This window comes from Crinia signifera, chromosome 4 (genome assembly GCF_055691185.1).
Source record: "Crinia signifera chromosome 4, ASM5569118v1, whole genome shotgun sequence".
NCBI lineage: Eukaryota > Metazoa > Chordata > Amphibia > Anura > Myobatrachidae > Crinia > Crinia signifera.
The window spans coordinates 280,320,329-280,335,656 of record NC_139220.1 but is presented as its reverse complement, the minus strand read 5'-3'; the positions used below and the strand labels follow the sequence as shown (position 1 = coordinate 280,335,656).

Genomic DNA, 15,328 nt, shown 5'->3' with positions numbered 1-15,328 from the left:
TAACAAATACGCCCCAATCTGCAAAACTGTTTCCAGTTTCCCCGCCCTGGGGCTTTATTATTGCCTCAGACACATGTTTTTCCATCTGCCGCAGTGGTTGTTAAAGCACACATGTTGTACATGGTAAATCATGGCCATTCTTGCTACACAAACAGGTACAGTAGGTGATTGTGCATTTCATCAGGATCAGGTGCATCCCGGCTCAGCAATACTGACAACATATAAGATAGTTCTATTGGGTTCTTTTCACAGCCTTCAAAGATATTCCACTGGATCCCTCCTAGCATCCATCACATCCATCATGTCCTTCTGCATATGTGCAAATGGGGGGATGCATTGGTCGACTGGGATGAAGCAGTGGGTGACAGTGGGAGAGACAGGCGGTGTCTGGTAGAGGGTGACCGAAAGTGGGTGACAAGGAGGGAGAGGGTGTCGGAGATAGCGAGTGATAGGGAAATATTGGGTGACAGAGATAGTGGGTAACAAGGAGATAATGATGATGTAGCTGGTGGGTAATAGTGAGGGACAGGGAAATAGAGGGATACAGAGATAGTGATAAGAAGATAGTGGGTGATAAAATAGTAGGTAACATGGAGATAGTGGGTGCTAAGAAGATACTGTAGTGATGTAGCTAGTCGGTGATAGGGAGATAGTGAGGGACACGGAAATAGATTGATATGGAGATAGTTAGTGATAAGGAGATAGTGGGTGATAAAATAGTGAGTGACAGGGAGATAGTGGGTGACATGGAGATTGTGGAGGATGTAGTTAGATGGTGATGTTGCTGGTGGGTGATGGAGATAGTGGGAGACAGGGAGATAGAGGGTCATGTAGATAGGTGACGGAGATAGTGGGTGACAGGGAGATAGTTGCATATGTAGCTTGTGGGTGACAGAGATAGTAGGTGACAGGGAGGCAGTGGGTGATGGAAATAGGGGGTGACAGGCAGATAAGTGGGTGATGTAGGTAGTGTGTGAAAGGGACACTGTGGGTTATGTACCTAGTAGGTGACAGAGATAGTGGATGACATGGACATAGTGGGTGACAGAGATGGTGCGTTACAGGGAGATAGTGGGTGATGGAAATAGGGGGCGACAGGCAGATAAGTGGGTGATGTAGCTAGTGTGTGACAGGGAGATAGTGAGTGATAAAGCTAGTGAGTGACAGATAAAGTGGGTGAAAGTGGGTGACAGGGACATAGTGGGTGAGGTAGCTAGTGGGTGACAGGGACACTGTGGGTTATGTTCCTAGTAGGTGACAGAGATAGTGGACGACATGGACATAGTGGATGATGTACCTAGTGGGTGACAGAGATAGTGTGTTACAGGGAGATAGTGGGTGATGGAAATAGTGGGTGACAGGCAGATAAGTGGGTGATTTAGCTAGTGTGTGACAGGGAGATAGTGAGTGATAAAGCTAGTGAGTGACAGATAAAGTGGGTGAAAGTGGGTGACAGGGACATAGTGGGTGAGGTAGCTAGTGGGTGAGAGGGACATAGTGGGTGAGGTAGCTAGTGGGTGACAGGGACATAGTGGGTGAGGTAGCTGGTGGGTGACAGGGACATAGAAACAGGAAGATATTGGGTGACAGACTGGGGGGGGGGGGGCATTGGATGAAAGCTTTGAGTTGGGACATTGATAACCATACATTTACTTACTCAGGGTGAAATGGGCTTGCTCTCTCTGCAGGCAGGGGCAGGGCTCAGCTGTCTCTGTATCCGCGGCCGCCTGGCCATGATCTCCTGTGGCACCGCCTCTCCAGCAGAGCAGACAGAGTCCCAGGCAGTCATCCATCCAGGAAGCAGAGGGGACTGGAGGAGCCGGGGACTGTCCGCCGCAGGGAAGTAGTGGAACACAGCGGCGCTGGCAGCAGCATCATTTATCTGTGTCTCACTGATGCCCTTGTGCAGAGCGGCCACGGAGGTGTATGAGTCTGTTTGACTCATTCACTAAAGCTGCATTCTGCAGGCAGGTTGGGGCTCCTGAGCTGTGGCTCTATGACAGGCTGGGGACAGTGACTAATTGAAGGGGTGGGGCCGTGGGGGGGCTAAGGAGTGCCTCGGCTTGATGTCACTGCGCAAACCTGCGCATGCGCAGTGACATGCTTGCCGGGATTTTGTTATCGTACCACCACACTTTCACCCCTGGCCCCTAGACCTTTATAGGTACAGCACCATGAATCTATTTAACTTCTTTTTGTTAATGATTGCCTCCGGGTACTCCGGTTTCCTCCCACAATCCATAAATACACTGATAGGTCAATTGGCTCCCAACAAAATTAACCTCTAGGTAAAACCAGATGAGCTGTCTAAACTGCACATGGTCAATTATGGGATGGAGACATAGTAGTCCATATTCTTGCGGCATTAGCTATTGAGGCCATTTTAACATCCCTATAGAAACCCACAGGAGCTGTTTTTGCAATAAAAAAACAGGTGATCACAGAAGATTTGGGAGATACCTGCTATGGTTCCCGACTTATATACATTCCAGGGATATGTAAATTACGAGTGCCCCCGGAAACACCATAACTCCCCCGCAGTCTCTCACCTGCCTCTCATTCCCAGCTATCCAACTTTGATCATCCGGCGGTGCCCCTGACAGCCAGCCTCCGATCTTGCTCTGGTGGGTGGGGCAGCGAGGAGGCGGCTGCTGTTAAGGGCTGAGGCTGGCTGAGGAGTTCTGGCTGCATGAGTGTGAGCGAGGCGAGCCTGGGCTGCCCGTGCTGCCGCCGTGCCTCGGCTTAAAGTCACTGCGCAAGCCTGCGCATGCGCAGTGACATGCCGGGATTTTGTTATGGCGGTACGGGGTACCGGCGCAATATATTATAGCGGTACGCCGTACCAACCCGTACCGCCACACTTTCACCCCTGCCCTTTTGCCCCACCACCTCTACCCACACCACCACCAAGTCTGACTTTATATATGTATGTATACACACACACATACACACACATACATACATACATAAATATATATAATCATATTTTTTTCCTTTTTAAATTAGAGTCTTATGCAGCAGATGACTGCTTTGAAAATAACAGAAGAATTGGGCAGGGCTATTGTATCCAATCTGGAATCCAAGTTCCTTGTGCAGCCAAGTAAGTACAGACTGGGATCATATGTGAAGGTCCTGTGGTCCGGAGTTATGTCTCAGGGACTTAGTGCACATATCTAACCGCTGTCATCTCTATGTATCTAGGGATATCAAATGCGGAGTCTTCTACTGCAAGGGGGGCACTTCTACACCCATCCTAAATGTTGGTTATTACATATTGTCATCAAAGTGTAAAGCCCTATATCCGTTTCAATTAGTGGAGAATGGAACAAGCTGCGGAGAAGGAAGTGTGAGTACTGTTGGAAAATGTATTGATTACATGAACCTGAATGTATAGATGTGTCCGCGTACATCATTGCTGCAGTTGTACCCAACATCCCCTCTAGGCGCACCAGGCCCCCTGAGACTATGCAGGTGTGAGGTGCACTTGTTGCTGAAAGTGCATTTTAGTTGGTACATGATAAAATACTAGGAAGCACCGAGAGACTGTGCTGATTCATTTCATATGCAACACTTGTATATTTGTGCGACTGAGTCTCTGAATCTGCATACAAAGTAACTGCCATGGCTGGTTTCCTAACCAAGTTCTGTAGTCCATCATATACAGACACAGCCGCACACAGATATGCAAGTGTTGTGTTTCAAATGAATCAGCAAATTAATCGTCTCACTCACACTAGTAATCTTTGTGGCGTATGAGGACACATTTGTATGTACATTATAAAATGGAATGTTTGCTCCAAGTGAATGTGTTATCCCTCAAGAAAATGGAGGAGGCCATTTTGCATGCTTACACATGTTCAACTTCAACCTATGGATTCGCTATGACATGGCTGAGAGAAAATGCTTCAGCGATGTCACTGCTTTCTAATGGCTTAATAACTGAATTTAGAGGAGATGTATGAAAGCTTGGAGAGAGATAAAGGGCAAGATGCATGAATATATCAGCAAAGGACAGCGCTCTCGGGGAGGGATGTACCAAGCAGCAGCGGTATTCATTGCATATGCGATGAGCAACAAAAAGGGCAGTACTCCTGATAAGAGCTGCCCATTGCGATCCCCGCAGCTGCCTGGGCTTCCGGGTCTGTGACCCGAGAGTCCCACTTTGCATGTGCAGAGATGCTGGCATCTGCGGATCCATATCAGATTGCTCACACAGCAGCAGAAGAGCCATAGGGCTCTACCGTTGCTTGTTGCCAAGAGGGGGTTAAATGCTCATTGCAAAAGGGGAGGGATTACTCGTTGCCAAGGGGGGGGGAAGGAATAGCTTGTTGCCAAGGGGGGGAGGGAATAGCTTGTTGCCAAGGAGGGAGGGAATTGCTTGTTGCCAAGGGGGGGAGAGAATTGCTTGTTGCCAAGGGGGAGTGAGACAGCCGCTGGACGCACCTAATTTAAAGAAATAACAGCCGAGCAGAGAGAGCTGTGCACTACCCGGCTGTATAGTCTAAGGGAATTGCTCGTTGTCAAGGGGGAGTGTCTGTGAGACAGCCGCTGCGGCTGGACACATCTAATTTAAAGAAATGACAGCCAAGCAGAGAGAGCTGTGTGCTGCCCGGCTGTAGTCTAAGCAGGAGCATCGATATTTTCAGTTCTTCCGCTGGACCGCGAGCCAATAGGAGATTGCGGTCCAGCAGCCAATCAGGAGTGGCTACCAATACCACCAATGCTGCTCCTGATTGGCTGCTGGCGGTCCAGAGGGAGAACTGAAATATTGATGCTCCTGCTCAGACTACAGCCGGGCAGCGCACAGCTCTCTCTGCCTGGCTGTCATTTCTTTAAATTAGGTGCGTCCAGCCACAACAGCTGTCTCACAGTCACCCCCCCTTGGCAACGAGCAATTCCCTTACTATACAGCCGGGCAGCACACAGCTCTCTCTGCCTGGCTGTCATTTCTTTAAATTTTATGCGGCTGGCGGTCTAAAGGGTGGTCCAGTGCACCCCCGGACCACCCCTTAGATTCGCCTATGCCCACTGTGCTCTCAAGGTTTCTTTTATGTCTACGTGACTTATCTATTGCTGTACTACCTAAATCCTATGTAGTATTATGTGCATTATTTTGATGTCTGTAAAGAGCCTTGAGTCCTGTTGGAGAAAGTGCGCTATATATATAACACTTACTTACTAACAATAATATATTTGTTTTTCAGGTATGCAAAGATGGGAAATGCATCCTTATAGAAACTGCGTACAGGGCTACAGATTGCTCTGCCAAGTGCCCAGGGCATGGGGTGAGATCCACGTGTACAAACTGTAGTCCGTCATTAGTTCCATTCTGTCATTTAACTCTTAACCAGTTCTGCGCCTCTGATTTCAATATTAAGTTTTGGAGATCTGGGATAAAACAAAGCATATAACATAACACACCGAGAAGTAATGAAAGAGGACAGGGGCAGCAAGTAGGTAGCACTGTGTACAGGGACTAACGCTAACGTTTGTAGATGAGACACTGAAATGATCCTAATCAGGTCCCAATTTGAAGACTAGTAATGTTGGGAGATATGATGTCCTCCTTATCCATGTGCTTTTTCTAACCCTGTGTATGCTATAACTAGCTCTTTGTGTCCCTGTAAAGGTATTTGCCTGCCTCATTTACTACAAAGCTGGTATCAGATGCTCTTAGAAATCAGATTCCGCATATCATTTATCTAGCATCTTCTAGAACCTTGATGGCTAACTATGACTCTCCAGCTGTTTTTGAACTACATATCCAGTAGCACACGCAGGGGGGGTTTCTGAGTACCCAGAAACACCCCCAGGAGTCTAAGGGCGCCAGACTGAAAGCTGAGGGTCCCCTCTTTCCATGGGTACAAGAATTTTAAAAATCGGCCCTTGGGAACCGGAGATATCTGACTTCAAAGCAGTGGTCCCCATCCAAGCCTGTTAATTGCTCTTTCCAGTCAGATATTTCAGGTTGTCTGACCTAGAGTTTTTCTGAAGGTATATTCCAAAAGCTGGGACTCTCCCCCTTTGAGGGACACTAGTAGCTTGTCTCTACTGTTCCTAGAACCAGAGATATCAGCCTTCCAGCAGCTGGTTACTGCTCCAGCTCCACACACCTGGTATGTAGTTTTATATACTCATTGGCAGATTGCTCTGCCTCCTGAACTCTGATCCCCTAGTCCCCAATACCATTTGGTAGGTGGGATTCTCCAGTTTTTAATTCCATTAAAATCTCAGCAATCTATTTCCGGGAACTGGAGATATCTGCAGTCAAGCAAGCTGTCCTCCCAGCAGAAAAAATATGAATAATAAGCCCAGTCCACTATACCCCCCTCCTCTGCGTATTAAACATCCTCTACCACCCTGGAAGTTATGTATCAGGGCCCCTTAATTCAACCCAATGCCCCCTTCTCCCACCTCCTCTCCCACAATCTGTGCAGTAAAGGGGTAATTAGTGAAAATTACTGATCCAGGCCCTACATGCTGAACGGTTGATATAATACCCCCTACCACCCGCGGGACATCAAAGCTTCCCCCACCCCCACCGCTGGAGGATCGGTAGGGGCCCCAATACATTGTTATGCCCAGGGGCCTACACTGCTGTTGATGCCCCTGTATGTATATATATGTATGTATATGTATGTATATATATATATATATATATATATATATATTTTATTATTTATATACATTTGGTCTATCTATAATACTTTAACTGACCCGGCATATACTGGGTCACCTAAGTGTCCATCTCTGTGCTTTGCTCCGCCCCTCTGGAAACCCCCTTCTGAAAATCCTGCATTTGCCCTTGACATCCCAGCATCTTCAGTTTTGCTATTTGGCCATGCTAAATCTGATGCAGAGCATGTTGAGATGTGTAGTTCAAAATCAGCTGGAGTGTCAAGGTTAGCCATCAAGGTTTTAGAAGATATTAGCCAGAATGTGTTTGGCTGCGTCACCACATCTGAAATCCTGCACTTTAGTATACAGTTTATACCCCTAAGTGTCTATACGTGTTCTTCCTGCAGGTCTGTGACCATGAATTGCAGTGCCAGTGTGATGAAGGCTGGGCACCTCCCAACTGCGACTCCAGAGCCAATTCCAGTAAGTGGATAATAATTGGGTGTAGTGTAGGGAATTAAATATTATCCAATCAGCAGTGGAGATTTTCCCACCAGGCACGTAAGGTACCACCTGCTGGGGGTGGCATGGTAATAAGTAAAAAAAAAAGTTCAATTATGTATCAATGGCAAAAACACTTGTGCGGGATGCCGGACGAACTCTGAGATTTTGTTTTTTTATGGCAATCATTTACAGTACAAGGCAGAAGCTTTTCTCAGTGTAATGAATAGACCCCTATAGTCCTTTATGAATAGTATGAATCTTTTTGCTGTAAAATAAGCAGATTTCTGAGAACTTTAACTTTTTTTAATCGATACAGGTTAATTAGTATTGTAAGAATCCACTAGATTTATGCTAAATGGGAGCACTGCAGTGTAGATACTGTAGGTTATTTGGGGAGCTGTGAAGGTGCACACATTTATGTGTATAGAGACAGAGAACCGCCAAATTACATATCACACGGGATGCAGTCACTAGGCCTACAAGCATTAGGTCAACACCACTAGACATGCAGGAAGGTCGAAATGACTGAAGGTCGACATGGGTTAGATCAACAGGGTCATTAGGTCAACACAAGCATTAGGTTGACATGGGGAAGGTTTACAGTCAAAATGTCGACATGGGGTTTTTCACTTTTTTGAGTGGACGTGTGCCGACAGGCAGTATTTCATGCCCTACCATCCACTAGGGCATGGTGGGAGAATAAAATAATGTGCCGAGCATGTCGACATTCGGGACAAAAAAGTGAAAAACCCCATGTTGACCTTTTGACTGTCAACTTTACCCATGACGACCTAATGCTTGTGTTGTACTAATGACCCTGTGGACCTAACCCATGTCAACCTTTAGTCATGTCTACCTTCCTGCATGTCGACCTTCAGTCACATCGACCTTCATGCATGTCGACCTAGTTGCTGTCTATTCTATGACCCATACCCCATCACACAGTGTATGACCTGCCTGCATCTAATCCAGTGTTTCCCATGTCATAGTCTCAGAGGCCCGTAACAGTGCTTGTTCCAGGGTCCCAAATCAGACCTGTTTGCTGGGCTGCGTGGGTTTGGAGCCCAGCGAGCAAGTGAACGGTGCCCTGCCAAACGCATGACCCCCACCCACCCCCGACAGCCCGAGCCCTTATGCAGGGCTGCTAACGGATGAGTATGAGTACACACCCGTTTGCTAGCGCCCGCAGAGAGGAGAAATTCTTCCATGGTTACTTGCCATCAGGATTTCTCCTCTGCCCAGCGCCCTTAGCCGCCGCGTGACCCAGGAGACGAGTCACCCGGCGCCTGCTTGTATTTCTGCGAAATCGGGACAGGCACCGACGTCATGTACCCACCCAGACCAGGCACGCCCATGAAATGCCGGGGGATCCACCCCAGAATGCCCCCACCTTTTATTCATGTTGCGAGCCCCTCGGCAATGGAGAAATTTGCTGAAAGCGCTCACAGCCGGCCCTGCACATGCGCACTAGCTACAAAGCGTATACGTAGTGGCCCCCCATGGAAAGAGGGGCCAAATTCAGACCACTGTTTGCAGGTCTAAATCGGCCCAAAGTCCCAACTGACATAAGCGCCACCTGCACAAGTTAGGAAATATGGAAAACATGCACTGTTAGGGTTTCCTATTAGGGATGGCCATCGACCATCAATTATTCTAAATTATTGATGGTTCATGGCCAATGTCGAATACTTTTGCCATCGATGGGGGGAGTATCAGATGGTTTCCCTTTTTTTTTTTCAAAGTGCACGGACACGGAGCATAGCTCCGCCCCCCGACACCCGCGAAGCCCCGCCCCCTGTTTTTGATTGGCCCACAGGCAAATCAATCAAACACAATGGATGACCATCGATATGTAAAAATATCGATGGTCATCCATTGCATAGTTAAGCACTATCGATGGCCAGTTGCCGAATTGCCATCGATGGCAATGGCAACGATGGCCATCCCTATTTCCTATGGACTGGATTTGGGAAACACTTGTAGCGGTGGTAATATAAAAGTGGTGATTCTGAGCAAGTTTATTGTGTGATAGATCAGATTATTCTGAATCTTGTAAATTCAATGAAACACGTGTTCTTAAATATATTCTCCTGCTTTGTGCCCGCAGACTATGGATACTACATTGCCCTCGCTGTCATCATTGTACTGATCATTGCAGTCGTTGGATTTGTGCTATACAAGAGGACACAGCGCAGGAAGCAGAGGTATGACAGGAGGGGGAAAGGGACCCGTGTCACCATTATGCTGGGTACACACTGGCTGATATAGCGCTGGTCTGTCGGCAGTGTGTACCAGCAGCATGTCTGTGATTGGCATTGTTCACAGACCAATTGAGTCAGCAGTGTAGCACAGCCAATGGCCACACGTACACTGACATATTGATTACTGAAGAAAATGGAATTAACACTGGTAAAGTTTGTTTTATTAGGTTATATTTGCAGGTTCATGGATGTATCCCAGCATTATAATTAACTACACACTTTGATAGAGAATATTGGCAGGAATTTTAAGAGTTTAAATAGGGAATGTTAAGGAATTTTGAGCTTGAATCCCAGAAATCGGGATATATAAATGCAGACACTCCATATGAAGATGAAAAAAATGAGACAAATAGGTGAGATAGAGACCAAGAAGTACTGGGACCAGGGCCCTTATTCTGTTTCAATCGCAAAGGCAAATTCCTTCTCAAATGGACAAAACCATGTGCACTGCAGGAGTGAGAGATGTAACATGTGCAGAGAGAATTAGATTTGTAAACAATTATATTCTCAGGGTTGCCTACCCTCCCAGATTGGCCGGGAGTCTCCCGAAATTCGGATCCCCCTCCCGGCCCCCCAGAAAGGTGGGCAACCCTGTAATATACTGAGCTGCTGGCTCTCACTGCAGTAATCATGATCCATTATGGGTGCGCTACACAAGACTAGTTTCTTTCTGTTTTTTTTTGTAAAATACCCACTCATTACTATGGCCCAATAGGGTTATCTAGTATTCAGCAGACTACAACAACCCCACTGCGCCCCCGATCACAGCATTTAAATGGCGCAATCCGCGGGTCTCAGAGGAGGGGGCGGGGCTAAAATGTCACAATTGCGTTATTTTAGCCCCGCCCCCTCCACAGAGATCCGCGAATTAGGCTATTTTACATCCTAGGGGCAGGGCTTAATGACGTCACGATCAAGCCCCGCCCCTCGAACGGCTGCTGAAAGTCTCCTCTCCGGGCTTCTCCTGGAGAGGAGAATCTAAAAGTCGGCAACCCTGGTATTATTGTATATTATTTTATTTATTTATTAAAAATTTCTTATATAGCGCAGCATATTCCGTAGCGCTTTACAAAGGTATATTTTGCACTTTTATTTCAGGAGATCTGCAGCAACTGCTACAGGTGTGACCAATCCTGCTTTTAACATCCAGAATCGGACACAGCCACCGCCGTTATTGTATCCATCTGCCCAGAAGGTGAGCGCAGTGTGTCATGTCAGATGGCCACAAACTGTTTTATTTCTGTTTTAATCAAATGAACCATTGTATTTCTCTGCCGTCACATCTTCATACAGTTCTGGCCAACGCAGTATGAGCCAATCACTTTGTGTTTTGGAGCAAGGCACCCCTCCAGGCTCGGCTGGTCAGCTCTGCTTATAACCCTATATGTATGAAGCTAATAAATGCCAGCATTGTGTTGTTACTCCTACAATGTGAACTAATCTGCCTGTTTGGTTCCTTTCAGCAGCTCAAATGGGTGTGAAAGTAGCAATTACTGCGCTGTAAATGGTCACAATGTATTTCTATGCTAATTACATAAAAAGCGGGATGCTGATATAGAAATCGTTGTAATTCCTACACCTGGATGTAAATACCCTCAAATTAAAGCTGAAAGTCTGCCGTTAAATCACATTTGGTTTATTTCAAACCCATTGTGGTGGTGTATAGAGCCCAAAATATGAAAATTGTGCTGATGTCCAATATTAACGGACGTGCCTAGACACCCATATGCAATTGCCCCAGTGACCTCCTCTTACCAGTTTTTGGAGGGTAGTCGAACAAAGTTGTCAACTATGGGAATATTTAGAGCAACACAAGGAGAAAATTGGCCCTACAATAAAACACTGTTTGTTCCTAATTTAATTGATGGCCCTAATCCTCTACTTTTATTCCTGTAGACGCAGATTACCTACAAAAATGCAGGCTATCCTCGCCAGCCGCCTCCCCAGTCTCAGAAACCACAAGTTCCCCATGTAAGTATAGGGCAAGAAGTAACAAACAAATAAGTCGCAGTATTTTGGAGAGTGGTGATGTATGGCAGGAAGTTAGTAACTAAAAGCCCCCCATCCATTAGTGCGATTTGGGCCCCATTTTATCCAGTTCCTTGGTATTGCATGTGTTTAACCAACACGCATTGAATCAGAGCCGGAGATCGTCATTGCTGCACCAAGGATTCATCGGATCCCACAGCGGGGAATGGGATTGCATGTGATATATCACACACAAAAGGAATTGCATACAGTCCTGTCATCCAGGACCTTCCTGGTGGCTCTAGGGGCATTGGCTGTGTTATTCCCTCGGAGAAGTCGTACTAGGGTGCTGTAGGTACAATTAGCGGATGATGACAGTCACCAGCTCCACTGTTTGTGAATGCATCAATGGCTCTGTTTGTTGTTTCCTTCATTGCTTGGGCTTATGGGCCTGATTCAGACACATACATAGGGTGGAAAATTCACAGCCCTGATGATCATCGAAAGACTGCGCATACACACAAGGTGATTGACAGGTGCCGCTCACAAGGTGATAGACAGGTGCCGAATGTCTGGGGGCTTAATGCCGGTGTTTTCCGGGAGTGTCCCAGAAAACGCAGGGATTCCCCGGCCGTTAGGAAGGAAGGCTGCTGACATCAGCAGCAAGCCTCCTTCTCCCCACAGCCTTCGCAGGGCCGAGTGAGTCTAGACTCAAGGCTGCGAGCAGAGGGGAAATCCTTTGATGGTTAGTGGTTTTCCCCATATGCACAGCTGCGAACGTATTTGCAGCCGTTCACAGGAGCGGTGGGGAGGGGACCCAGTGCTCCGGTATGAATCGGGTCCTATGTGAGACAGGGAAGTGCATGGTGTACACCAGACGCATACGCTACAGGTGCTGACCTGTGCAGCTCCTGTAACCGCTGCAGCTATACATGTACATAGCACTTCAGCATTTATAGTGGAAGCATATTACAATTTAGGGCACAGTCAGGGCACAGATGCAGCCAAATCTGCAAGTGATGACTGTGATCTCTGTACACTCTTAAATGTCACTTCTTATAAATGAGGGCTATAAAGTGCAGTGTGTGAGGTAGAGGATGCACAATGTGGGTACGGAGGTGGTCTGAGGCTTTACCTCTCTCACCCTAAGAATTCTTTCTGTCTGAGCTGTCTAAGATGGGCGCACTCCATACCTCATGGATTGATTGGGACCGTTGCCGGGGCACTGACTGTTCAGTAATATTCATCTAATGTTTATTCTGACAGGGATTGAGTTGGCGCTGCTTTTTGTATTAGGTTTTATAATTACTATAGTCAGGATTGGACAGAAACCAACATAAAAACTTCTGATATTATACCTCTGATTTAGCAGCAGTATATGGTGGGTGGTGCACCCAAAGAAGGTTCAAAAACTCAACTGAAGGGGGTAGTCAAAAGGTGACTAAAGGGAACACAAAAAGGGGTTTTGGGGCACGCTTATGAGATATAAAGTTATAAAGAGTTATAAAGTTATAAAGATATAAAGAGATATAAAGTTCAATGAATCATGGAGAGATTAAGATTTAACTTTTATTGGTAAAACTAATTGATTCTCAAAAAGGTTTCTCGATATACTGTGGTAAATAATAATAATGCATAGATCCACAATCATAGGCAGTTTTAGGATTTATGAACTCTAGTCTGCCTATATGACAAAGATAGCAGGACACACCCCCTTTATTGAATCCCAGAATTGGAAGAGAGGGTAAGGAACCCAAGTGGGGGAAGAAAAATGCAGAGAAAAAGAAAATTTATGAATGGCATGCATCACCCTCTAGACCAGGGCTGGGCAATAGCGGCGCTCCAGATGTTGATGAACTACACATACCAGCATGCCTTGCATCAGTTTCAGCATGGCCACATAGCAAAACTAATGCAAAGCATCCTGGGATGTGTAGTTCATCAACAGCTAGAGGGCCACTATTGCCCAGCCCTGCTCTAGACTGTATTGCTTCTGCTTTCATGATTAGCTACAGCACCGAGTATTCCCTATTGGTCTCCCAAAAAGGTACTGGTTCGGCTCGTCACTGCTTAGCTTCTGAGTTCTGAAGGTTTCAGGCGATCCAGTGAAGTATGGCTGTAAATCCTTTTTAATGATGAGAGAGCAGAGTCACTGAGGAATGTGCTCAAGCCTACTTCTGCTGCTTGTCCAATCCGTTTATATATTCCCTGTTACCACCTGGGGCATTGCAGAGAGAAATTATAACAGTATGGCAAGTGAGAGAGTCGTGAAAATATAGGGGGGGATATCATGCAGTGTTCCCACATCTGCTGTCCACCATCTTACTATATATTGGGTGGTGGATGAGAGGAGTGGTCTCTTTCACATGAGCGATATAAAAAAGCAGTGTAGAGGTGCTATGAGAGGATAGTGCATATAGTTATTATTATTATTATAATTTTATTTATACAAGTGTTTCGCAGCATCGTACAACGTAACAGTACAGGGAGACAAAACAGTATTACATTGAATAAATAACAAAAATAGAGTACAAATAAAGAGCGCCACAGTTAAATACACATTACAGCTTAAATATAAGTAGTGAGGACTCAATCAACATACAACTAGAAGCTTGAGGCCAATAATAGAGATGAATATGCAGACGAAGATGGTCACTGAGTGTTTGAGTATAGGAGAGCTGTGAGTGAAGTGTGAAGATAAGTGGGCTTTGACAACAGGAGGGAAGAGGGCCCTACTCAGAGGAGCTTACAATCTAGTAGGAAGGGGAGAGTTCAGCATTCCTCACCAGTAGTTAAATGCAGTAGTAGTAGTAGTCAGTAGTGATGCAATAAATAGTTAATAGGTGCATGTTGGTACAGTATGTCAGGTACAGTATTCTTGCCTGAATGTGAATCAATTCTTTAATTGCTGAAAAGAATGTGTCACTTATTAGTGTTATAATATCTCTGTATGGTAAAAGCTACAAATGAATGCCTTAATAGATGTAACAATGCATTGCCAGGCCCCATTAGAATAAGGGTAGGGCACAGGGATGCCTGCTTGGCCCTAGAGTAAGAACTTATTATAGGCATGCATGTTCGGTTAGTGCAGATTGAAGGCTGTAGGCATCTCTGGGGTGGGGTGATCACACTAAACCCGCTGTCCCATGTCAGCCACGCCCCTGAAATCCCTCCAATTCCGTCATGTGCAAGCCCTGCTTTGTCATAGATATGTTACCATGTGACATACTTTATATTTCTTAAAGGGAATTATGCCTACAGTGACACAGTGTGTTTCTAGTGTAAATGATGTACTTAACTCTCTACTTTTGTTCCTTTAGGCACAGGTGAATTATGGAAATGCAGTATACCCTCCGCAACCCCCTTCTCAGTCTCAAAAGCCACAGGTTCCCCATGTAAGTATAGGGAGGGGGAGGGGGGAGAACAGGGCTCTGTTAAGGTTTGTGAGGGTCCCTTACTAATAAAATTCTAAAAAATTATATAGTGGCAATGTTAGATGTAAAGTATGTATGTATAAATATTGCAAAACAAGCGTATCGAACACACAGTAGAGGGTCCAGTTCACATTATGCCACATAGAGCTCCCAGCTAATATTTTGCCACATTTCCCTGATGTAGGTACTTCTGTGTGTGTGTGTGTGTGTGTGTGTGTGTGTGTGTGTGTGTGTGTGTGGTGATGGTGGTGGTGTTGTGGGGGAACTGGTATGAGTGAATGCCCTGTCCCTGCTGTAACGTTGTTGATCCTGCACTCAGACAAATCATGGTAGTAGATAGCCACCACCCAGACACAAAGAAAACCCGCCCACAAGTAAATCAACTGGTCACCTGGGTGCACCCGAGGGACAGCCCTCTGCCCATCCATGCTCTGTGCGAATGCCTTGGTGAGTGTGGTCCTTGCCAAAGGTGTTTGCACATGCTTATTTTCACCTATATCAACTTGGATTTTACTGAATAAACCTGAATCATCCCCACAGTAA

The 15,328-nt window shown here is 46.1% G+C and overlaps 1 protein-coding gene across 2 annotated transcripts in view; it reads left to right on the top strand.

The window, feature by feature from the left end:
- Nucleotides 1-15,328, top strand: part of LOC146075478 (zinc metalloproteinase-disintegrin-like batroxstatin-1) — an 85,254-nt gene that overhangs the window by 65,644 nt on the left and 4,282 nt on the right. For both annotated transcript variants that reach the window (XM_083184763.1, XM_083184764.1), the window contains 8 exons: nt 3,007-3,100; nt 3,202-3,346; nt 5,205-5,285; nt 7,026-7,101; nt 9,230-9,326; nt 10,482-10,578; nt 11,280-11,354; nt 14,672-14,746. In XM_083184763.1, coding sequence (XP_083040889.1) covers nt 3,007-3,100; nt 3,202-3,346; nt 5,205-5,285; nt 7,026-7,101; nt 9,230-9,326; nt 10,482-10,578; nt 11,280-11,354; nt 14,672-14,746 — 740 coding nt within the window. The remainder of the gene's footprint in view (nt 1-3,006; nt 3,101-3,201; nt 3,347-5,204; nt 5,286-7,025; nt 7,102-9,229; nt 9,327-10,481; nt 10,579-11,279; nt 11,355-14,671; nt 14,747-15,328) is intronic.